The following is a 25,363-nucleotide window of genomic DNA, read 5'->3' as shown; positions in this document are numbered from 1 at the left end:
AGCGCTCCCCGCTGCCTGGGAGCCGCAGCCAGCGCTCCCCGCTGGTTGGGAGCCGCAGCCAGCGCCCCCCGCTGCTTGGGAGCCGCAGCCAGCGTTCCCCGCTGCCCAGAGGCCGCAGCCGCCAGCTCCTCCCGCTGCCCAGTGGCCGCAGCCGCCAGCTCCTCCCGCTGCCCAGTGGCCTCCGCCGCCAGCTCCACCCGCTGCCCAGTGGCCTCAGCCGCCAGCTCCTCCCGCTGCCCTGTTTTCGCCGCCGCCAGGACCCGCCGTGGACTGGCCGCCGCCGCCCGGGCCCGCGGATGACTGGCCGCCGCCGCCCGGGCCCGCGGATGACTGGCCGCCGCCGCCCGGGCCCGCGGATGACTGGCCGCCGCCGCCCGGGCCCGCGGATGACTGGCCGCCGCCGCCCGAGCCAGCGGATGACTGGCCGCCGCCGCCCGAGCCAGCGGTTGACTGGCCGCCCGAGGCCGCGGATGACTGGCCGCCGCCGCACGAGGCCGCGGATGACTGGCCGCCGCCCGAGCCTGCGGTGGACTGGCCGCCTTGTCCCGCAGCGCCTTCACCTGCCCAGGAGCCCCCGCATCGTCCTACGGCGCCCTCGCCTGTCCCGGCCTCAGCGGCGCCCTCGCCTGTCCCGGCCTCAGCGGCGCCCTCGCCTGTCCCGGCCTCAGCGGCGCCCTCGTCTGTCCCGGCTCTCCCTGAACCTCCGCCGGCTCTCCCTGACCCTCCGCCGGCTTCCCTGTCTCCGGCTCCTTCGCCGGCTCTCCCACAGGGTTCTGACCCTCCGCCGGCTCCCCCGGCTCCTGCTCCTCCACCGGCTCCTATTCCCCCGCCGGCTCCCCCGTCTCCTGCTCCTCCGCCGGCTCCTGCTCCCCCGCCGGCCGTCAACCCTCCGCCGGCTCCCCCGGCTCCTGCTCCTCCGCCGGCTGCCGACCTGCTGCCGGCTCCTATTCCTCCGCCGGCTCCCCTGTCTCCTATGCCTCCGCCGGCTCCCCCGGCTCCTACTCCTCCGCCGGCTCTTCCGCCGGCTCCGGACCCTCCGCCGGCTCCCCCGGCTCCTGCTCCTCCGCCGGCTGCCGACCTGCCGCCGGCTCCTATTCCTCCGCCGGCTCCCCCGTCTCCTATTCCTCTGCCGGCTCCTATTCCTCCGCCGGCTCCCCCGGCTCCTACTCCTCCGCCGGCTCTCCCGCCGGCTCCGGACCCTCCGCCGGCTTCCCCGGCTCCTGCTCCTCCACCGGCTCCTATTCCCCCGCCGGCTCCCCCGTCTCCTATTCCTCTGCCTGCTCCTATTCCTCCGCCAGCTCCCCCGGCTCCTACTCCTCCGCCGGCTCTTCCGCCGGCTCCGGACCCTCCGCCGGCTCTTCCGCCGACTCTTCCGCCGGCTCCGGACCCACCGCCGGCCCTTCTGCCGGCTCCTCCGGCTCCTGCTCCTCCACCGGCTCCTGCTCCTCCGCCGGCTCCTACTCCTCCGCCGGCTCTTCCGCCGGCTCCTGACCCTCCACCGGTTTCCCCGTCTCCTATTCCTCCGCCGGCTCCCCCGGCTCCTACTCCTCCGCCGGCTCTTCCGCCGGCTCCGGACCCTCCGCCGGCTCCCCCGGCTCCTGCTCCTCCACCGGCTCCTATTCCCCCGCCGGCTCCCCCGTCTCCTGCTCCTCCGCCGGCTCCTACTCCTCCGCCGGCTCTTCCGCCGGCTCCTGACCCTCCGCCGGTTTCCCCATCTCCTGCTCCTCCGCCGGCTCTTCCGCCGGCTCTGGACCCTCCGCCGCCTCCCCCGGCTCCTGCTCCTCCGCCGGCTCCTATTCCCCCGCCGGCTCCCCCGTCTCCTACTCCTCCGCCGGCTCTCCCGCCGGCTCCGGACCCTCCGCCGGCTCTCCCGCCGGCTCCGGACCCTCCGCCGGCTCCTACTCCTCCGCCGGCTCTTCCGCCGGCTCCTGACCCTCCGCCGGTTTCCCCATCTCCTGCTCCTCCGCCGGCTCTCCCGGCTCCTGCTCCTCCGCCGGCTGTCGACCCTCCGCCGGTTCCCCCGGCTCCTGCTTCTCCGCCGGCTGTCGACCCGCCGCCGGCTCTCCTGCCGGTTCCTGTCCCTCCGCCGGCTCTCCCGTCTCCTGACCCTCTGCCTCCCTGGCCTGTCCCTGCGGCTCCGCCTCCCCGGCCTGTGCCGGCGGCTCCGGGCGCTGAGCCTCCGCCGGTCCGGGTGTGGTCGTCCCGGTCTTGCGGTCGGGAGCCCGCGCCTTTGGGGGGGGGTACTGTCACGTCCTGGCTGTGCCCCTAGCCATCTCTGCGCTGGGCTCGGGGCATAGCCAGGAAAGGACAGGAGGTGGCCTTTAGCCACCTCTACTCCTTTTTTTGGTTTCCCCAATTGGAGGCAGGTGTTAGTCATTGCCTCCAATTGGGGACCCTATTTAAGTTTAGTTTGTAGGCCCCAAGGCGTGGTTCATTTTGGTTTTGTTTATCCTGTGTAAGGAATACCCACGTCACTGGTTGCTGCTTTTTGTTTTGTTGGAGTCCTGCATTCTTTATTTTGTATTAAATGGATTACCTTACCTACCTCTACTCTGCGCCTGTGTCCTCTTCATCCCACAACCGTGACAATTTGTTTTAGTAAAAAAATTACAAAACTTTACCGAGCGTGAAACTATTCAACTGTGCTGAAAATCCATTGAAACGTGCGGTGTGTCCGGTAAAAAGAAGTAATTAAATATATTTGCTAGAACTTCACACTTATTGCAATCACACTAATCCATTATTAATCTATCGCAGTTAATTTCATATGGTATTTATCATGAATCCAGAACAATTCAGGTATTACGACTGTGGCTACACAGTTTGCCACTAATGGATTGAAAAGAGTTTTCCCTCAGACGATAGCTGGCCAACTGAGTATCACTGGCCTCGGTAAACTCAGCTTCAGCCTGGGAAATTCTGACTGCAGAAATCTCACCTTGAATGTTCCGTTAGCGTTTTTTCCTTTGGGGGTGAAGGAAGCAGAGCCGCCATAGAATTGTCCAGCTGAAGCCAGGGAGACGAGCAGCAGAAGATTCAATAGATACAGCAGCATCTGTGTGGAGGAGGACATGATCCCTTGATCTCTCTGCAGGATCTCTCTGCACCTGTCTGTTCCAGCATCCAACCTCTGTCCCTTTATACCATCTTACATCGAGGTTTACATGCCATCACTCAGGGGGAATGTCAAACCTGGTAGTAACCATTTGCACTTTTATTTGCTCTGACAGGTTCTGTTTTACTGGTGAAACCTGTTTCCTTTGGCTCGAAATGGCTTACCAATTCATCAAAAAATGTATAATTTAAAAAGTTTACATGCTAGTTTCTCTGTCAAACAACGAATACAGAAAGCAGTTTTGGGAGAATATTTGGGCCAGAATATTTGGGGCGATGCTGGAATTCCACACACAATTCCACTTGTTCCTAATGCATTGATTCCACTTTTATTTTATGTTTAGCAGTATCTTTTTGTATATAGTATATTTTTTTACTGCCTATTGACACAACGGCAAAGTACCACCATACAATTTATGTTAAGCACTTCATGTTGATATAATCAAAACATGATTCTAAATTATTTTAAATGGATGAATATTCAAATATAGTTTAAGGAACATTGACAGCCCCTAGTTTTACCAACCAATTATATTTATTTTTGTTCAAAAAAAGACATGTATACATTTCTTAGTCAGAAGGGTTAGAATTGAGAGACCACTGCAAATTGAACACTTCTGTTCCTCACTCAAAACCTTCCTTTTCAACTTTTTTGGAAAGGAAAGAAAAAGGTGCAGTGGTCTCTGAATTTTCTCCGGAGCTGTAGTTGTTTTTTCAGGGCTAGGAAACCAGGAAACGGTATAGTTGATATGTAAACCAAGTATTCCACATATGTGTCAAATCTGGAATAACACAAAATGTATTGCACTTGGCAAATCCCCCAAGAAAATATCATTTCCAGAAGGAGTTATCATTAAAGAATAAGACATAATTTCCTGTATGTACTTCATATGTGATAAATGGACAGAAAGGAATAAGATAAGTGCAAAACTTTAGGATGTGTAGCTGACTGGTTTGCAAAAAGGAAGGAATGGGGTACCACAAATGATTGGGGTATGCACTCTCAACGCCTGCATCCCTGCACTCACTAATAAAGCCTTTCAAGGCCAATGGGAGCTGTGGCTTAAAGGATACATTTGCTTTTTACAGATAATCTAGTAGGATTCTAGTAAATAGAGAATTTCTTTAGTTAATCGTAACTAATTCAACCCTAATACAGCACACTTGATTCTAATCATTAACTGGATGAAATGCTAAATCAGGTTAGTCACAAATGGGGTTGGACAGAAAACCTACAGGATAGTAGATCAACAGGAACAGGGTTGGGCAAAGTAATGTTCTGCAAAACATACTTAACACAACTAGCCTGGGGAAATGTAGGTCATGTGAATAAGTGCACATTCTAGAAAGTTTTTTATATTTTTTACATATTTGAACACATGGGGCAAGCAGTTAAAAAAGTTGTATAATCTGGATCATAATAACTTGGATTACCAAATCTGGATTACCAGTGCTCTAAATGGGACTACATATCACAATGTAAGGTACTAGCAATGAAAAGAACATAGAGGTCTTCACGGGTCCAAAAAGTTTGGAAATTAAGACCTGTTTGGAAATTAACCAACGTCTTTCCTACCCGATCCAATTTCCATTAATTAAAATATTTTTTTTAATTGAACCATTCCGAATGAATACGAAGAAAAACAGATCAGTTTCCAAAAAGTACTGTATAAACAGACCCATGCTGTCTGGATCCAAAAGATTTGTCAAGTAAGGACAGTAGAAAAAGAAAAGAGCCTCAATTTGGTGCAGCAACCAGCCAGCGCCATCAATAGCAGAAGTATTACTGGCAAAATGAGCTCATTGTGTTAAACGTTCTAAAACAAATAATATAACTGACAAGTACAAAACATTTCATTTATATTTATTCAATGGCCAAAAACAATGTCCAACTCTGCTCAGTTGTGTATATTTGGTGTTAAACGATTTGCGGTCCTGACGCATTGTATAATATAGGTCAAGCAAAAACATGTCTATAAATATATTTAAAAATATATTTTTCTATTACAAATAAAAATGTGTGCCTATAGAGATAGATATCCGGCAGACATGTTCCTACAGTGGATATAAAAAGTCTACACACCTCTGTTAAAATGCCAGGTTCTTGTGATGTAAATGAGGACTTGATGTTTGTTTTTGCAAACTTCAGCCGGGCTTGGATATTTTTCTTTGTAAGAAAACGCTTCCGTTGTGCCACCATACCCAATAGCCCATTCATAGGAAGAATACCGGAGATTGTTGTCACGTAGCACACACTTGCCAGAAATTCCTGCATTTTTATATCCACTATGTATCAAACGCTTGACCCATTTTCCTCTATAGCCTGAACTCTGTTGTGGCCGTGGCAGAAAGCAATGGGGCTGGGAGAGGACCGGCCCCACGCCAACCTCGGATGCGTCGACCTCCACCGTGAAGAGAAGAAGGGAAGTTTGGGTAGATGAGGAGAGGGGCTGACGTGAACTGATCCTTCAGCTTCTGGAATGTTCCCCACGCGTCCGGGGTCCACGGTGCGGGTCGCCTGGCAACAACGACGTCAGCACAGCTGTGATGGTGCTTTATCGCTGGATGAACTGGCGGTAGACGTTGGCGAACCCGAGGAACCTCTGGAGCTCTTTGATGTTCTTCAGGACTGGCCATGACGGTGTCCCACCTTGAGCTCCTCCATCTTGGCACGAACGTGGGCCACCTGCTCCAGGTAGGTTGAGGAGTAGACGAGGATGTCATCAAATTTAGATGATGATGATAAACCTCCCCAACATGTCCCGGAACACCTCATCAAGGTGGGATTGGAAGACGGCTGGCACGTTGGCTAGGCCAAATGGTTAGTACACCGACGAAGAGGAGCACTGTTGAGGGGTTAGCACTGCCACATCCCGGGAGGCCGGCTTGACAACGAGTTTATTGTTCCTGGAAAAAAATATGCCCACTTTGAATTAGATGCCAGCAACACATTTCAAAAAAGCGAGGACAGGGGCAACAAAAGACTGGAAAAGTTTAAAAAATTTACCTGGTGGAACATCTCACAACTTATTAAGTTAATTGGCAACATGACAGTGACATGATTGGGTAGAAAAAGAGCATCCCAGAGAGGATGAGTCTTTCAGAAGTAAAGATGGGGAAGGGTTCACCCCTCTATGAAAGACTATGCGGGCAAATAGTGCAACAATATAAGAATAACGTTTCTCAAGGTAAAATTGCAAAGAGTTTTGGCTCTCATAATTTATGGTACATAATAACATTAAAAGATTCAGAGAATCTCTAAACGCAAGGCCAAAAAACAATATTTGATGGCCGTGATCTTCGGGCCCTCAGGTGGCACTGCATTGAAAACAGACATGATTCTGTAGTGAAAATCACTGCCTGGGTTCAGGAACTCTTTCGAAAACCACAGTGAACACAGTTTGTTGCTGCATCCACAAATGCAAGTTAAAACTCTAATATGCAATAGAAGAAACCATATATAGACAAGATCCAGAAAGAAAGCCACCTTCTCTGGTTCATTTAACCTTTGTGCCCTGCTCAAATTTACTACCCTTTTACAAAAAAGTCCTCATACAAAAATGTCCTCATACAAAAACTGCTATTAAGTCATCATGCAGCAATTTTTTATTAATCTCTTAAACAACTTCAAATCTGCTCAAAACAACCAAACCATCACATTTTTTTCTGTTGTGTTATCTTTTGTTGTTGAAGTTTTCAAAGTTGATGCAGTTTCCACAATACATTTTCAAATTGATTAATCAGATGTTGATTTAAAAAAAAAATCACACGGACACACAAACAAATCACTTTTGGGGCCATCTGGTGGTCAAATGGCTCCATAATATAAGTGGCAAAAATACAATAATCTCATGCATCGCCCTACAATGGGGAAAATTGTTGAATCTGGTGGAACACAGTAAAAATGTCAAATATCACTACTTTTCTTCAAAATGAAATGCTTACATTACAGAATGCTTGGTTTTATACTGTAATGGCAGTGAGATAAAAAAGTTTTTAATGGAAGTCAATGAGAGTTTTTTTTTACTATGAAGGTGTCCAGAGGGACTACATAAAATATACTAATGCAATTAAATCAATGGTGTTGCTAATCTTTGACATATCCAAAACTCTAATCACCACCAAAGTCCCATACCCCTAATATTTATTATATGGAAAATATTCAATTTTTAATGATTTTGTTTATATATAATTAATTATTAGAGTAATTAAATTGGCATTTAAAGGGTTAAAATCCTGACAATGATTAAATGTTTGATAGTTTTGAGTAAGTTTGAAGTTGCTTAAGTGATTTATGAAAAAAAAGCTGAAAACAATATTGATGTATGATGATTTAATAGCATTTTTTGTACAGGGACATTTCTGTCCACGAAGGTGTCAAGAGGATGCAAAATTCCTAAACAGAGAATGAAAGACATGTAAGAGTTAAACCACTTTCTGTGTGTATTACAACAGCATGGCTCCGTAGTAAAAGAGTCTGCAGTCTCTTTTACTATGTTCTTTTACTGCAGTCTCTTTGCCTGCAGTCCAGACCTGTCACCCATTGAAAACATTTGGCAAGTTATGAAGTGAAAAATATGACAAAAGAGACCTGGGAGAACTGTTGAGCAGCTGAAATCCTATATCCTATAACCTAATACCTATTCCAGGAAAAAGGTTTAAAGAAATCTCAGTTCATTGGCATCGCTAAAAATAGTTATTTCTGAAGTGTTTACAGGACAATTTTCAGTTGACTTATTAAAATGTCATCCAACGAGTTCTTTGTCAACAGAACTGGCCTTGCAACAATTCATATTGAAACAGAACATTCTCCGCAAAAGACAATTTTGTCCATACCACACCTTTTCTTGGGAATGCTGTCTTCTACATTGTAGGGAAGGAGAGTTAGAAGTGGGTTGAACTTACAATTCCTTAATGTTTTGATCTGAAGCCAATGGCAATTAAAGACTGCTCAAGTAATTGGAACAAGTGCAATAAACTGCGAAATTACATAACTGGACAAAAGAAGAATGCACGTTATTTCCATTAAATTCTGTGGAAAAATATTAACCCAGTTCTACCAACTGCACTTGACTGACCTCATTGTCCCCAGCCTGCCCTGACTGTAATGCCAAATGTATTTTATAAAGCCTTTTTTACATCAGAAGTTGTCACAAGGTGGTTTTACAGATGCCCAGCCTGAAACCCCAAAGAGCAAGCAAAAAGAGTTAACGCACAATGGCTAGAAAAAGCTCCCCAGTAGGGTTCCGACATGGGGAGAAACAAAAAGAGGAAACACTCCGAGTCTGTGTCTAGTCCCTTTCTAACTTCAGGGATAACTGATCAATGGTCTTTACACAAGTAGACATATTTGCTAAATTATCAAAGGTCAATAGGTTCAACATTATTATCAGCATAGAGAATGCTCTGCTGTGACAACGTGTATTTCACACACATACAGTATATGTAAGCAATAAGGAAGGAGGGGCTGTGGTATAAAACCAATATACCAAAGCTAAGGGCTGTTCTTAGGTTTGACGCATCACAGACATCAGCTGATCGGCCATCTGGTTTATGAAACAATATATTATTTATTTACATTTGTGCTCAAATGTGTGCATACCCTTGGAGAATCTGTAAAGAAAACATGAGTAAGCAGGCAAAACACGTCTTATTTCTTATGGTATTCACATTCAACTGTTGGTCATAACAGGATGGCACAATCATAAAACAAAACATGAAAAAAATGATACGTACCCAAAAGTCAAAAGTCTGCATACCCTTAGTTCTTAATACTGTGTATTGGCCCCTTTAGCATCAATGACAGCGTGCAGTCTTTTGTAATAGTTGTCTATGAGGCCCCAAATTCTTGCAGGTGGTATAGCTGCTTCGTCTTGGCAAAATGCCTCCAGGTCATGCAAAATCTTTGGTCATCTTGCATGAACCGCACATTTGAGATCTCCCCAGAGTGGCTTAGTGATATTAAGGTCAGGAGACTGTGATGGCCACTCCAGAACCTTCACCTTTTCTGCTGTAACCACTGGAGGGTCAACTTGGCCTTGTGCTTAGGGTCATTGTCGTGCAGGGAAGTCCAAGAGCGTCCCATGCGCAGCTTTCGTGCAGAAGAATACAAATTGTCTGCCAGTATTTTCTGATAACATGCTGCATTAATCTTGCCATCAATTTTCACAAGATTCCCAGTGCCTTAAGAGCTCTCCCCGAAACAGCAGTGAGCCACCACCATTGAAACTACCACACCATCTTTTTCCAGAGCAGCCTGTATTTCTGCTGAGGTTAGCTGTGGGTTTTTCTTTGGTGAATATTTTGTTGACTTAAAACTAGCTGATTCATTTTTCACATTACTTTGTGTATTGTAACTAGTGTTCATGTTTCTATTGTTTAACAGTATGGTCCATTAATGTTCATTTGATAATGATCTTTGTCTTCTATTTGATTTTATTTTCTTTTAGTCTGTTTTATACTTTATAGGAAAAGAAAGTAATGAAAAATAGAAAAAGTTTTTGTGGAAAGAGCAGTGGGCCCAATTCAAACACACACTGCAGCAGAAAACAGTAAATGCGCACTGGAGGCACTGGCTCCAGCTGCTGGAAAACTCTAAAACACTTACAATACTTATTTGAATCACAGAAAATGGATTTAAAATTATTAACAATGAATTAACAAATATAATTTTTTACTGATTACTGTAGTTAACTGCTGTATTCATTATGTTAACTAATTGTTAATTAACTATTTAAAGTAAATATGAGTATGAACGAAAAACAAAAAGAGAGGCTTGTATTTTAGTAGTATCTTTACAAATCATTTTTATTTTTAATGGTCCTGGTCAAACATATCTTGAATCCAGTAAAACTAGATGAAAAAGTAAGCTTGTGTTTGTACATTTTAATTGTGCCTGGAACCTCTCTTAAATATATTTCTCTAATATGATGCCATTAAAGCCATTCGGTCTTCAGCTCTATGCCTTTTCACAAAGTAGAACACGACCACAGCCAAAAGCATCAAAGTAAAGATGAATAACCCGGCGAAAACCTTGGTCCCCATTTCCGAGCTGAGAAACTGCACAGTAGGCGCTGAAATCAACAACAACATATAATCAGAGGAATGGGGGGTTGTATTTTTACTTCAGAAACGTTTGGGTGAAGAACATCAGCAACTTCCGGGTTATGGTTATGTTTTGGGTTAACCAGAAACCTAAACTTATTTGGTTAAAAATTGTTGTCTGGGAGGTACGGGTGTTTCTAGGTTTGAACCATGACCTTCATTTATTGAAACCTGGATCATTACCTGAACTGATCTTCTCATCAGCACTAGGCTGGTCTTCTCTGGGTAGGTCCTCCTTCACCACATGGAAAGGACCCTGGGTAATGTAATGTTGGCCTGTTTCTCCATCATGGATGTCTCGCCTGCGCCTCCGGGAGGCTTGATTCACGCAGCCCTGGGCACATCTTGAGTTGGGGTTCCTCACCTCACACAGGATGACGGAACAGGAGATATAGACCTAATAAGAGGCCACAGGGTGTGAATGGAAGATGACGTTTGAGATGTCAACAGTTGAATTCAGAATTAAATTAATTTTTACACCACTTTGAAATATGGCTGTATATTAGACAGAAAATGAATTTTTAATGGCTTCATATAAGTTTCACAGTGCTGCAACATGATCATTATTTATTCTGTTAATGCAAAAAATATATATAAAGTTGAATGGTAGGTCAACATGTTTTGACCATTTTTACCTGGTCATAGCTCCCAGTGAACTTAAAAGCCTGAACCTCGATGTAGAATTCGGTTAGGTTAGCTGAATGAACCTTGAGCGTCTCATCTTTTAGACACCTTTATGAAAAAAAAGAAAAGACCAAAACAAATTGGCTTAGAGAATAATAATTCTATCACACCACCCTGGTTTGGTGTTCAGTCACATTTCCAGAATTAAATTTGCATGCAAAGTACTGAGCCAGAATCTTAGGCCACATGACCACATTGTTTAAAGCTATTTATCTAGGCAGTAAGTGTGTATTTACTTATAAAAACCCACGTAAGATTAGACTAAGTACAGTATTTGTTGTACTTTACACTGGCAGTCTCCTGCAATTCTGATTTTAAAGCTTCAAGCCTGCGGTCCTTCTCTCAGAACAGCGCCTCACCCGTCTCTGATCAAGAAGTAGGACAGAGGTTCATTGGGGTCGTTATCCGGCGTGGCTTTGCAGGACTCCACAAACAGCTGCACCTGGGGCAGATCGGACTGGGCCTGGATGCCCATGTACAGCGTGTCCAGCAGCTTCACCTCCACGGGGTAGGAACTGGGATCTACCTTCTTGCTAAAGTTACTGTCCTTAAAGGTGTCAAAGGTGTAGCCGAAGGTGCCAAAGCTGGACTCTGTAAACATGTAGTTGGAGTTGTAGAGCTGGTACTGGTTGTGGACACTGGCGGCCTTGGGGTACCGGCAGGAGAAGCCAATGATGATGCTGTTACGTCGCGTGATGACCGCGCTGGGTGCGTCGAAGGTGTTGATTTCGTTCTTGAAAACCAGGAAGTCACCTGCATCCTAAATGGAGATGTTGAGAAACAAATTATTTGGTAAGATAAGAAGCAAAATATGTGTTGGTGTGAATGTGTGTGTTGGTGTGAATGTGTGTGTGTGTATTTGTTGGTGTGTGTGTGTGGGTGTATGTGTTGGTGTGAATGTGTGTGTTCCGTACCTCAATCTTTGTGCCGCAGGAGTTGAGTGACACAGTGCCCATGATGTGGGTTTGGTTTGAGGTCAGGGAGCAGGACGGGTTGGCCAGCACCAGCCGGTTAAGATCAACCTTCGGCAGACTGGCCTTGCTCACCACGATGGTGATGCCATTTGGTGTGCATGAAACCTTTGCATTTCCTGGATACATAGAAGGGATCATGTGTTTTGTGTGTAATTAATTGTTACATCGGAACATTCTCTACAGTCCAGGCCACAAGTCTTTGTACATTGACTTGATTTTTGTTGTTTTGGGTCTGTACCCCAGCATAATGGATTTGAAAGGAAGTAATGACTAAGAGGTTAGACTGTCAGCTTTAATGTAATAATAACTTCCTCTATAAACTGTGAAGCGATTAAAGCCCTTTCCATACATAGGCACCCCGCTCCCCCACCCCAACTTTAGAATACTAAAAGTAAATAGTAAATAGATTAAAATAGTAAATAGATTTGTTATGTTTAGTACTTGTTTGCAAATTAGTGGCATTCGATGACAGCCTGAAGTCTGCAACCCATAGACATCACCAGACACTGGGTATCTTCCTTGGTAATGCAGACATTTTAAATTCCTGTTTGTTGTAGAACAATTTCACCATCATTCATGTCTTCAGCAAGTGAAACATGCACAGTTGGACCCATGTCAGGTGACTGACTTGGCCAGTCAAACATTTTTGTTTGTTGCCCTGTTACTGAAACTTCAGAATTCATGCTACTGCTGACATCATCAATGAATTTTCTCCACACTTTCCTCTTGTTATCACTCTGACACATTAATATTTTGTCGTAGCTGTCCACATTAATTTTTCCAGGACTCTTCAGACTTGGCATTTGTTAGGCTTTCCTGTTTTTGAGGCTAACTATGGTTTTTGCACCTTGCAGTCCAGCCTCTGTATTTCAGTCAGTGACGTATTCCGTGAATATTAGTGGATGACACTACTGCAGAGTGTTGCTGATCAGTCGGACAGTTCTTGGTTGTTTTTCTTCATTACGGTGAATATTCTGTCGTCATCCACTACAAAGGTTTTCCTTGGCCTACCAGGTTATTTACTATTTCCAAGGGAACTAATGCTTTATTTCTTTCAACTCAATGTACCCTACCAATGATTTATTCAGATTTATCTGAAGCATGAGTGCCTGCTTTACCTGCACTGACACTTCTTTGGTCCTTCTTGGTATTGTCAATCACTTATCAGACAACTCATGCAAATGCAAAGCCAGGAATCAAGGCTAGACATTGACCGCCCTTTAGTGTATCAATGTAAGATGCATTTCAACACACCTGTCCAATAAGACACAGCTGTGACAGTCCAAATACCTACGGAACCCTTAAATAGAAGGACTAAGTGCAAAACATCCTAAATGGTTCACTCAGTACGTATGGGAACACCCTGCAAGTAAAGCTGCCAAGTAAAGCGACCAAATTACTTAAACACAATTATAATCTACAGACACCTCTCTATACCGGTAATAGTGACATGATTGAAGTAGGTGAAAATAACTGACCTGTAAGCGTGACAGCTTTTCCCACCACCACGACAATACATCTCATTTCTGACTGGCTGAAAGAAAAAAGCAGAAAGATCTCATAAGGTCTTGTTTGAAGTCAGAAGCAGGTTACAGGTGTAGTGATTTTTGGGGAGATCATCATTATTCAATCAGCGTCGGCTAAATCTGAAATTGCCTTTGGGAGTTGCATTTAAAATGCTTTTCACAAATATAGTTAAATGTAGGCCTTAAAGGCAACAATGACAACTGTGGCTAAGGAACTCTTGAACGTACCTCTGTTCTGTCTCTGCTGTAAAACAGATGGGAATGTGTTGTTTCTTGTCACTTTCCTGCGGGGTCCAACCCAGAACAAGCCTTGAGACACCAAAGCCTTCATCCGTCACTGTCTTTGTCATGTTTTGAGGGCCGCTGATCTGGAAGTCAAATATTCTTTGCGGAAGTAGAAGAAAATTAGGAATTAAACAGTTCATGTCTGAATATAGAAAGGCATCCAGAATTGTTATCATGTTAACTGGGTGGAACTTCCACTTTCATTGGATGTGGAAGTCATCCCCAGGCATATTTTAAAGACCAAGCGCAGTATAAACATGACTTTCCAGTTTTAAGAATATTTCCACAGGTTGTTTTAAAATTTAAAAAATGACATTTTGAAAAGGGAGTTAAAAGTAAATCTGTAATCTCAGCTTGTTCAAAATTACAGGTCATATTCATTAGAAATATGGAAACATTTACTTTATTGAAATATAAAAAGGAAGAAGGAAAAAAATGTAAGAAGTGGCGTTACTTGGCCTTGGTGGTTTTTGCACGGACTTCAAGCAGGTATAGGTCACCCACAGCTGCATGTTGGACATCTCCGTGTGAAGGTGTCGGAGTCAAGAACTGTGGTCGTATGTGGCCAGGCAGGCAGTTGGACAGAGCTGGCTGGACTAAAACCAAATTGTTAACATAACTAATTGTGCCTCAGAAGCTTAGCTCACGATACCTTATCCATCCCAAACCAAAATACATTTTTCATCCATTTTTTGTATAGCTTCAAAACTTGGTTAAATCTTGGCAACAGTAAACTTGTTGCCCTCCAAAAGAATCATTCACGGGTCTAGTTATCATTCATGGGTCTCATTTCTCTGAGCATTTGTGCCAAATTTAATCAATTTGAGTCAAGCAGATCAAGAGATATACAGTGAACATGTTCCAGTTTGAGCCCCACCATGTTGTTGAGTGCTCTTGCATATATATTGTCTTTTACAGTGTTTGCTACATGGGTTTCATTTCCGGAGAATGACATATGTACCAAATTACATAACTGTCAAACGGGACTGTATATTATAGCTCCATTCCCTGGCCATTCAGTATCATGTTGCAAATGCCAGATCTCTAGGAATGCCTCACTCACCCACAATTTAATCAACATCAGACCAGCTTAGTCTGAGATATTACATGTTACGTACATAAGATCAAACTATTAACAAATGTTTCTTATACGCCCATAGGTACAAACACTATGCAAATACAATTCCATTAATTTGATTGGTTTCGCCTTGCCAAGCCTCAAGGGACACGTACTTTCCACAGCAAACTGCAAGGGCACACGGCCGAACGGGGCCGGCCCGACGTTATCCACAGAGGACTCGTTCAGGGGAATCCTAAAATAACTTGCGCCGTATCCGGACACGGCTGTCGTTGTGGTGGGATGGTCCTGCAGCGTCAGTTCAAACACATGCGCCCCTATGGACAATAGGCTTGTGGCGTGCAGAGTGCATGTGACCTGGAGGAGTCAGAAGACACGAGACACCATTCATCAACTGTGTCAGACGTGAGTGTTTTGATCCGGGGACCGGTTTTCCCTGTCTATTCATACAATCAAAATGCCAAGTAGAAAAAGTGGATCCTAGACCATGACACTATGTCGTGGTGGATCTTAGAAGCAGAATGTAACTACTTTCGAACAATGTTAAGTGGCTCCTCATCCTGAATGTAGTCTATGGGACAAGTGAAACAACCATCAAGAGAGTCAACTTTACCACCACTAGCAAAAAAAATATTTTAAAATGTCTACGGAACGTGTGAGGAAGTTTGAAAATATCAATATCAAAATCCCGGAAAATCCATGTTTGCTTCTTGTCACTCAACTGCAAGTGGATCGAATGTGAACTGCACGTCTATTTCTTATCTCTTAAATTCAAGTGGATTGAATGTATAATGAAGAAATCCAAATTAATCTGCTGGAAAAATAAATGTTTTCCCTTACCTTGTCAAGTGTAATGTTGGGGTGCGTGACGTTCACAGAGAAGTAGCACCTCACATCATCTCCATCCGGGTCATAGGCCAAGAGTGGAAGACCGAGAAAACAGTTCTGAGGAACTCTACACGTTACCCCAATCACAGAGGGGAACAGAACCTTTTCATTAGCAGGCAATGACAAGCACAGAACACATTCATGTAACTGCAATGTTATAATAGCCACCCCCATACAATACAACTGGATCACAGGGCAGATCTGGGTCCAGAACGGGGTCAGTACCAGTTAACTCTGATATGTAATATGTGAACAAATGGCTTGAAGATATTGCATGGCAATATTTAATTTGGCAAAATGTGTAGATCTGTGATGAATTTGCTTTTAAACTGCAACATCTGGTCTCTGCCAACCGAAACAGTTAGAACAGTTTGGGGCTGCATGGGTTGTGATATGAGGGTTGCTTATTATGCCGATGAATGATAATATCCATTCTGATCTTTACCACCTAGGAATATTGTGTTACCTGACTTTTTGAAAAATAATTATTGATTTCTGCTAGATATGGAGTAAACCTAAATATAAAAACAAAATATACCGTCTCTGCAATAGACTTTAGTAGTTGTACTGTCAGGTCATAATATAGCCTGTTCACTAAATGTAGTGGTGTGGCTAAATCTCTTTTTGATGCATTCTGTTTGCTTCCCTGGGGTCATACCGCAGGTTTGGGACAGTTGTCGTGACAGGAGGTGTGTTTGGTGTTCTTGAATCATTCCGTAATCCCAAATCCACATCTGCCTGCATTGTCCAGTTAGTCTTTCCGTCAACATTAGGTGCCCAACAGCATCCAGAGTTACTGCAACATGAGGGGGTGTATAAGTGAATTAAAATGTTAGACGTACATTTACATCTTTTTGCAGATGCCCTTATCCAGAGGAACTTAGAGGAATGAAGTGTATACAGCTCTGACTTAGTCCTCTCCGTGGGAATTTAGCCCATAACCAGTGGCATTGCAAGCACCATACTCTACCAACTGAGCTGCATAGGACCGCAGTGTTGTTATAGTGATTTCATTCAAGGTCATTGTTGAGCCAATGTGTATCTTTCCATTATTGAAATCCAGGAAAATGTTATCCTCATGTTTCAAAATAATTGATCAGAGTTCACATATTATGTTGCTGGCTCACAGCACTGGGCAGTTTTACATTTACACGTTTTTTGTGTGACTTTTTTAAATGTAATTCAATGAATGAATATCGATATTCCTTTTTTGAGGATTTTCGGATTTCGATTTGTTTTCATAGTTTTTGCCGCGTCTGCCCAGACTTAAGAGTTGTTTTCTAAAACAATACACTTTAAAAACAATATAATTTTAAATTAGTTAATACACCTGTATAGAAAGAGTCAAATACACGGAGGCTATATAAATATTTTGAGTTTTTACCATATCACACAAGGGAAGTGAAAGAGGAAAACAACGATATGAAATAAATAGCACTTCGTATTATATCTTCATCTTCAAGAAAAGAAACGTTGAAAATGTCACAATAATATACACTTCTTATAAGTGATGTAGCAAAATATGTATATTTTTGCCAAATCTTCATATTGCCTTTTACAACGCTTTTTGTTTTTAGCGCATACTACCACCCCCAGGCTCAGAACATCCACAAATACCTCAGGATGTAGAATTCGGAGTAGGGGGTGTTCTGCTCCCGAGAAAAGTTCCTAGTGACGTTTCCTTCTGACTGGCACCAGAGGTTTTGTCCAGACTCATCCTTGTCCGTTAGTACCACTGGTCCTTGTCGGTTTTCACCGCCGCGACAGCCGCCGCCCACACACTCCCAGGACAACTGCTGCTCACACGTCTCCCGGCCGTTCTCACGATACTTAAATTGTACCTGTCAGTTCAAGCACATAGTTCAGGGTCTGTATTCATAGGTATGAGGAGCGCTAATTCAGGACCCTTTTTGCCATTTAGATAATTAGTATGATTATAGTAGATGGAAAGACCTACTCCAATATGCTTTTCAAATATAGGGCCCTGTTGAGTGAGATGAGTCTGGTTTCATTATTAATTATTAAATTATCAGGAATTAATGCTATACGTGAGCCACCTTGCTGGCGCCTGACTAGAAGTGGTTCCCTGTGTCCATTAGTGATGGCCACAGACCCATCCATCTGGTCCACAAAGAGTCACTCATTTAATCTGTCCATAAAACCTTTCAGAAATCTGTCTTCGGGTATTTCTTATTGTGCGTGAATCTTATTCAGTGGTGGTCTTCTTTCAGCCTTCTTGACCTTGGCCATGTCCCTGAGCACTTGACACCTTGTACTTCTGGACACTCCAGGTAGGTTGCAGTTCTGGAATATGGTGGCATTAGAGCAGGGGTGCCCAAACAGTTTCATGGAGGGCAGTGTCTGCAGGTTTTCACTCTCACCTTGTACTTGATTGACTAACTACCCTCACCCGGTTGTTTCGGTGTGAACTGGGAACCAATTTACAGGAAAAACTAAAAACCGCAGACACTCGGCCCTCCGTGGCACCTCTGCATTAGAGAATAATGGGTTCCTGGTTGCTTCACGTTTAATTCCTCTCAAGTACTTTGCAGTTAATTTGGATATTTTCTTCTCCATGCATTTTTTGCACCCCAGTTGAATATTTGCAATAAAAAGTTTGAGTGTCTGGTGGTCACACCCCAAAAGTTTAGCTATTTCATGTGTTGCATCCATCTGAAAGGCATTTTACAATTTATGACTTTTCTGTGTCAGTTAAATCTCTTTTTGGCCCATTTTACCTGAGGTCATGAAGCTGCCTAATAATTATGCACACCTTGATATAAGGTGTTATTCACTGTTGTTACAACCTCCATCATTACACAAATACATATCCCCTGAAATGATTCAATCCAATGAGCATAGAAATAATAATATGATCAGAATACTCACTTGCCTAATAATTTTGCACACAGTGTATTTGAAAATGTTGTTTTAAGATTTCTTTCAGCATATTGTAAGTAGAAACATTCTTCCACATTTTTCCCCAAGCAGTCACTCTTACATTCATTGGATGTAGAACTGAATTCTTCTTTATAAATAATTAAGAAGATTTCTTAACTACCATTAGGCAGAGTGCTGAATTTCCATTTCAATAGATTATCTATCAACCAGTGACAATAGGTCACATCTGTACATTTTTTACACTATCTTCAGCAGTTTAAAAAAGTAATGTACAGTATAAACATCTGTGTGGGTTGCGTCGAGAATCAGAGCTGCTCCACGCCTTGTGTTCCTGGAAGCGAACCTCAAACCTGTATAATCACATTTTCTACTTCTCGCTGAAGTGACTGAAAATAATTTTCATTTCAATGTTAATTATTCTTTTACTAAAGTAAACAATCAGCCTGTTTCAATTACAAATAGAAGCAAGACTGAAGTTGTACATTTGCCACCAAATTTGTTTTAGCAGTAAAGGCAGTTTTGGCATATACTCTGTAGACCTAATAATGTACAGTAATATCAATTTATTGCAGGGACGTACCTCCTCTGTCCATTGAGAGTTTGCCTCGGGTATGGCCCCTGATATTTTGTAATGAATTGATCCGCCATAGAATGAAATATTGGCTCCATGGCAGACAGCAATGCTGAGTCCCAGCACTAGAACTATACTAACGCCCATGATGTCGCTCTCTTAACCATTCAATATGTCTGAGCATCACCTTTCAGTTTCTTGTTGCTATTCAATTCTACTGAGGCATTAGGTTCCATACACGAAAAACCGGATTTGAGATGCATATTCAAGTATTTCAAACACCCATGGTTTGCATTCCTTGTGTTGCTGAAGAGATTGCTATAATTAGGCATTGTAAGATCTGGCAGGACTCCGCAATGTCTTAACAGTCCCAAAGCGACAAAAACAACTAAACTTGCATTCACCTGCTAAGATGAATCAACCAATGGTTGCATATCAAGTTATTGACACAGATTGTTAAAACGTGATGCTGTAAAATACCTATATATACCCTTTGTAAGTTTGGTCAACCAAATATCGGAGCACAAATATTTCACCTGAATATTTTCATTTCCTAATTACATTTCAAAATGCATGTCAGATGAAATGTAAAGTGTATTGGCTGAATAACTTGGTTGATTGTCTGACTACATTTTGTATACAAAAAAGACTATATGTAGGGTCTCACCCACCCCTTGCTAATGCGTCAAAATGGTTTAGTCCACCTTCACGCATTTTGTTTAGTTCATTTGAGCATCAGGTGGAGACGTGGAGCGCAAACTTCTAGTATAGAAATTTATTTTTTCAAAGAAAGCCAAATCAGGCTGCCAGAAAAGAAAGGAAAGACAGGGTAAGGAGAGAAAACTAAATAAGGGAAAGCAATTGCTGACTGACTTCTTTTCAAAGAAAGGTGAGCACAAACTAGAAAACGAAATGGTGCTAAACTACTTGAATATCTCCGCGACCGTTAGTGCTTAAAACGGACTGAGATAAAACGTATGATGACATATACAAGCTGCAACTACAGAGCATTTTTGGACAAATCTGTATTGCACTGAGGATTTTCTGCACCCTTCCTGTCACTGTTGCTGGTGGTGAACGGGCTTTCAGCAAACTGAAATTAGTTAAAAACTACTTGAGGTCATCAATGTGCCAGGATAGGCTCAACAGTCTTGCTCTTCTCTCCATTGAAAGCCAATTGGCAAACATTTTTTACTTTCAGGACCTCATCAATGACTTTGCCAGCAAAAAGACACGCCAGTGGGCATTTACTGGGGAATAAACTTCAGTATAAGCTATACATTTGAGGAAGCCATAGCATGTAAGCAATAGTATTTGTTTCGTTTTGCCTTTTTTCTTCAGATAAAAATGACTAGTGAGACGTTTTGTTTGTCTTTTATTATGAATGTAGCTTTTTCTTAATGTACAAAACTAAAATGGCATGTTTTAAGATTTCATTCATGCCTTGAAGTAATAAAGAATAATACAAATAATGTTCTCAAGTAAAAATAATTTAAGTAAAGTGACTGTAGACCAGAGTATGTTAAGAATGTCTGAAATGATGACTTAAGCACATATGGCATTAATATTAGGCTACCTTCAGTGGCATTAACTGGAGGGAGAACTCCAAAGTCATGTATAAGCTATCTGTTTCTTTTGTCTTGTTCATTCTGCAAATAAAATATGAATGAGTCAAGTGTTGTTTGGTTATCTTTTATTATGCAGTAAGCAGTTTGTTCATGTAGGGATTAAAAAACTAAAATATAAATATAATAATATTGTAATATAATTTAGCTTAAATTTAGTAACCACAGTAAAGTAGGTTAGAGAATGTTGGGAAAGGTTTGAAATGTGTGTAGAGAAATGATCAGGCTACTCTAAGCAGTACAGTTAATAGTTATCACCCTATAAACATCTAGGCCTACAGATTCATGTGTACATAGGCCTGATGATTATTATTTATTTTTTTTAATTGGGTGGGGGGTCCATCAGGACTGTCTATGCATAGGGCCCAGGATCTTGTGCAACGCCCCTGGTTATCCCACAGCATATAGGGTTACGGAGAACCAATACAGCGCTCGTTTTCCGTTTTTTGTTATTTCAATCTGTGAGTAAAATACAGAAACGTTATGTTTCTCACTTAGGATATTGGCAAACGAGCACTTGTCAGGGTAGGCGGGGAAAGAGGACGGGTGACGAACAGGATGCGTTCATTTCGTTTACATCGAGTGCAGATAGAAAACGTTATTGAAATGTTTTAGCTAATGTTGGGAAATCTACTTCACTACTCACATTCAAAACATAATGATCGTTTCTGTTTGTGGCTAGACAAGTTAGCTAACTGCGTGGCTATCGCAATGGACTGGTACTCGTCCAGCTAACTAGTTTACATATTATGCATCCCAAAGAACACCTGCGACCCAATTTAGGCACCCTATGGAGTGGACCGCTTATGACAACGCTCATTTTAGGTATAAGCCCAAGATCTGTTTTACAAGTTGCTAATTCTCTTCATCACCGTTTGCTATGTATGTTGTACAGAAAATCTAGGCCTGCATATCTCACATTGCTGTCCTCGGGTGGCGCTCTTAGACATCTTTAGTATGAGTACCTTGCTCTCACCATCCTAATTTTAAACACCACCGGAGCTCTGTTTCTGTGTGGTTCATGTTAAGATGGAAAGATACTGGGACTATGAGGTGAGATGGAAAAGCACACAATCTGAACAGGGTGTAAAGGATTATATGAATGTTGTCATATGCTTGAAATCATCCATGAAGATTTGAACTATTCCTGCTCAGTTTCGTTTGTTTCCATCTCTCTTTCTCCCTCTGTCAACCTTCAGGAACATCAGACCTCATAATCAATACAGCAGTAGACACATTTCTTCCACTGTAACTAGTCCCCTCGGATCTAGCTTAGCCTTAGCTATGTCTTCTTGCTAGTCTTTCACATAACTGAGAAAATGCATCCTAGCATATACACTCACCTAAAGGATTATTAGGAACACCTGTTCAATTTCTCATGAATGCAATTATCTAATCAACCAATCACATGGCAGTTGCTTCAATGCATTTAGGGGTGTGGTCCTGGTCAAGACAATCTCCTGAACTCCAAACTGAATGTCAGAATGGGAAAGAAAAGGGTTTTAAGCAATTGCGAGCGTGGCATGGTTGTTGGTGCCAGACGCGCTGGTCTGAGTATTTCACAATCTGCTCAGTTACTGGGATTTTCATGCACAGCCATTTCTAGGGTTTATAAAGAATGGTGTGAAAAGGGGAAAACATCCATTATGAGGTCAGAGGAGAATGGGCTGACTGATTCAAGCTGATAGAAGAGCAACTTTGACTGAAATAACCGCTCATTACAACCGAGGTGTGCAGCAAAGCATTTGTGAAGCCACAACACGCACAACCTTGAGGCGGATGGCCTACAACAGCTTCGTGCCCTGGATGGATGTGCATCCCACAAATCTCCATCAACTGCGAGATGCTATCCTATCAATATGGGCCAACATTTCTAAAGAATGCTTTCAGCACCTTGTTGAATCAATGCCACGTAGAATTAAGGCAGTTCGGAAGGCAAAAGGGGGTTAAACACAGTATTAGTATGGTGTTCCTAATAATCCTTTAGGTGAGTGTACATCACCAACAAAAACGTCCATCCTTTCAATGTAGTCAACTGGGTGGGACTGCCAGTTTCATTGTCTGATCTCTCCTCTTGAACTGGTTGATGAAGTGATCACAATTCTCTGAGTCATCAGGAGGGATCTGCCACTGAATTATACAGAAATTTAGTTTTTTTAAGGAAATTTCCTCAATGTCTCTGGAACAGACATACATATAATCGCATTGAAACACAGTGAGACCTCTTTCCATCTCTATGGACATCGCCATTTAAGGCATCTCTAGTCAAGTGGGAATAAGACTAGAAACCTTACCGGCTGATCCTTTCTGATAACCAGATTTATTCTGGTCAAACCAGGTTTTTAAGATAGATGAAGTTGAAGGCCTACCTACTTTACAACACTAAACTTACTTCCTTGCCTGCATTATCTTATACTTAGCCAATTGGGAGGCACCCAACATGCCTGAGATGTTGCTAAATTGCAGTTTCAGAAGAAAATCCCCTATGCTGATTATCTCCCCATTCCCCAAATGAACCTAGCCTAATACACGCCACTGAATGGGAACCCCCTCAGCCACAACCACCAATGGCATAAACAGGTCTCAGATCCATCACCATAGTGATGCAGTTTCACTGATAAGTAGGCTGTATCAGATCATTCTAAAAGAGAATGTCAGTCAGTCCACACAAGAACTGAATCTGATGTACACCTGGGGGATGCAACAAGACAATAGTTCCAAAAACAAGAACATCTACATCAGTAGGGCTGAACAGCCCTTGTGTCAGGAACACATGGAAAAAGATAAATAAATACTAATATCTTTTCATAGTGCTGTCATACACGTACATAGTATGAAAAGAAACTACTGAACCAGTGAAAATGTAGGATTGCATTTCATTATTTGTTGTATCAGTTCTATTATCTACATTTCTATGTGTACATTTCAAGAGAAGGTTTGTCCAAAAACCTTTTTACAACTATTGGCTACAATGGACTTGTATAATTCACATTTTATAGGGAGAAACTCACTTGATTGTTTCACCTTCCTGAAAACAACCTCGGAATTAAGAACATAGATTGTCAAGAAGCTAGGTAGACAGAGTGAGGATATTCCTAGATCTAACCTTTTCCCTTTTTCATTTGACACTTAATCAACAGTTGATCAACTCTAAATAATTAGAAATTTGAACATTTATTAAACCACCACATTGTGCCTCCACCTTCCTCATCTTAAATCCAGACATTATGGCCATGGTAGCAGTGACACTGCCAACATTTTGGGTCTCCACCACGTCTGCTGTCCAGTGTGGGTATTGGTCTAGCTGTCAATGGCCTGGCAATGGGACTCACTTTTGGGCTAGAGGGACAAGACAGAGCAGATAATCACCTACATATGAGTTAGGGTAGAATATAATTTTTGTCCATTCAGAGATTGACATATGCCTTTTGCATCACCTAACAAGTTAAACAGACTGGTAATTAACCAACACATTCGCTCTGCCTACTTTGAACGTTTGTGTATTATTTACACATTAACTGAAAATCCAAAGCAGGGATAACTTCAAAGTAACAGGTGAAATGTGTGTTTAAAGTATTGGGATGGAGCCTGTGTCTTGACCACTGACCTTCTTCTGTGGGAAGCAGAATGACCTGACAAGATGTTTATGGTTGGTTCTGATGGCAGGGAGGTGTTTATGTTGGGTTCTAGCGTTGCAGAAGGAGGGTGTGTGTTAAGGACACAGTCCATGGGAACTGCGTTGACAGCTACACTCAGTCTTAACTCCAAAACTGGCCACGTGGAGCTGGGAGTGGAAGGTAGACCGCATTATGGTTGTAGGGATGCCAGTACTGGGTTAGCAGTATGAGTACCACACATAGGTTTATATGGGTAGATAGGTCTGTAAGCTACCGGTCATCTGCCATACTAAGGGTGATCCCCAGCAGTGGGCGAGTAGGATAACATCTCTTTTACTGGGGTCATGTCAGTTCAGCTTCAGCTCTCCTCTCTGCCAGACTTCCTTCAAACACACACACACACACACACACAAACACACAACACCCCATAGGTGTTATTACTTCACACATTCCAAATTGAACTGTGTGCCTTGTAACCTAATTAGCTTTGCTTTTTTTTGTTCCAGTTCATTCTATACAACTTGTAATAGTGTTTACAGCTTACTTCCAATGGTAAAGTTAACTACATAATCTATTTAATAGATACGTGTGCCCAGCAAATTCATGTTGGCTGGCTGCATTAACATTATCAAGTCACTCACCTTATCTTTTTTTTCAAGCCATAAATATAAGTAATTATTTTGCCACAAACGCAATTTAAGGGAAGCTCATCTAACTAGCTAGCCAGCTAAGTCTGGTCCACAAGTCGAGAGCAATTAGAAGATATAGGAAGTTAGCCAAGTATAGGTAATTAACGTCCATGTCCTCTAGCGAGCTTGATGCACTTGATTAAACCAAAATAAACGGACCCTGTTCCGCAGGGTCCGTACCCCGCCTACCTTGACAAGTGCGGATTTTCAATATCTAAGTGAGAAACAGATAGCGAAGTGTGATTTCTGTCAATTTATTCCAGCTTGAAATAACAGAAAACGAGCGCTTTATTGGTTCTCTGTGTCT

The 25,363-nt window shown here is 42.9% G+C and overlaps 2 protein-coding genes and 1 long non-coding RNA gene across 3 annotated transcripts; 1 reads left to right on the top strand and 2 right to left on the bottom strand.

The window, feature by feature from the left end:
• Positions 1-706: 706 nt before the first annotated feature.
• On the top strand, positions 707-5,818 carry LOC117592925 (basic proline-rich protein-like; the record flags this gene model as incomplete). Its single annotated transcript, XM_034287419.1, has 3 exons — positions 707-1,957; positions 5,463-5,547; positions 5,742-5,818. Coding segments are annotated over 3 exons (1,413 nt in total), but the record flags the coding sequence as incomplete, so codon positions are not given.
• A 4,085-nt stretch (positions 5,819-9,903) lies between these two features.
• LOC105025328 lies at positions 9,904-19,332 on the bottom strand. The gene is made up of 13 exons (XM_010895936.4): positions 19,135-19,332; positions 17,271-17,494; positions 16,312-16,449; positions 15,606-15,720; positions 14,921-15,122; positions 14,142-14,283; positions 13,631-13,786; positions 13,355-13,410; positions 11,817-11,992; positions 11,262-11,662; positions 10,854-10,950; positions 10,402-10,615; positions 9,904-10,187 (listed from the first exon to the last, which is right to left on the bottom strand). Exons 1-13 carry the CDS (start codon positions 19,270-19,272, stop codon positions 10,036-10,038), a joined length of 2,211 nt encoding a protein of 736 aa, XP_010894238.2. The 5' UTR covers positions 19,273-19,332; the 3' UTR covers positions 9,904-10,035.
• Positions 19,333-23,722: 4,390 nt separating this feature from the next.
• Positions 23,723-25,360, bottom strand: LOC106024646. The gene is made up of 4 exons (XR_001198441.3): positions 25,009-25,360; positions 24,642-24,750; positions 24,358-24,534; positions 23,723-24,089 (listed from the first exon to the last, which is right to left on the bottom strand). It is a non-coding gene; the product is annotated as an uncharacterized LOC106024646 (long non-coding RNA).
• Between the last annotated feature and the right edge of the window lie 3 nt (positions 25,361-25,363).

The sequence above is a fragment of the Esox lucius genome, chromosome 2 (genome assembly GCF_011004845.1).
Source record: "Esox lucius isolate fEsoLuc1 chromosome 2, fEsoLuc1.pri, whole genome shotgun sequence".
NCBI lineage: Eukaryota > Metazoa > Chordata > Actinopteri > Esociformes > Esocidae > Esox > Esox lucius.
Note: the sequence above shows the minus strand (reverse complement) of the source record. Positions and strands in the feature narration are given on the sequence as shown.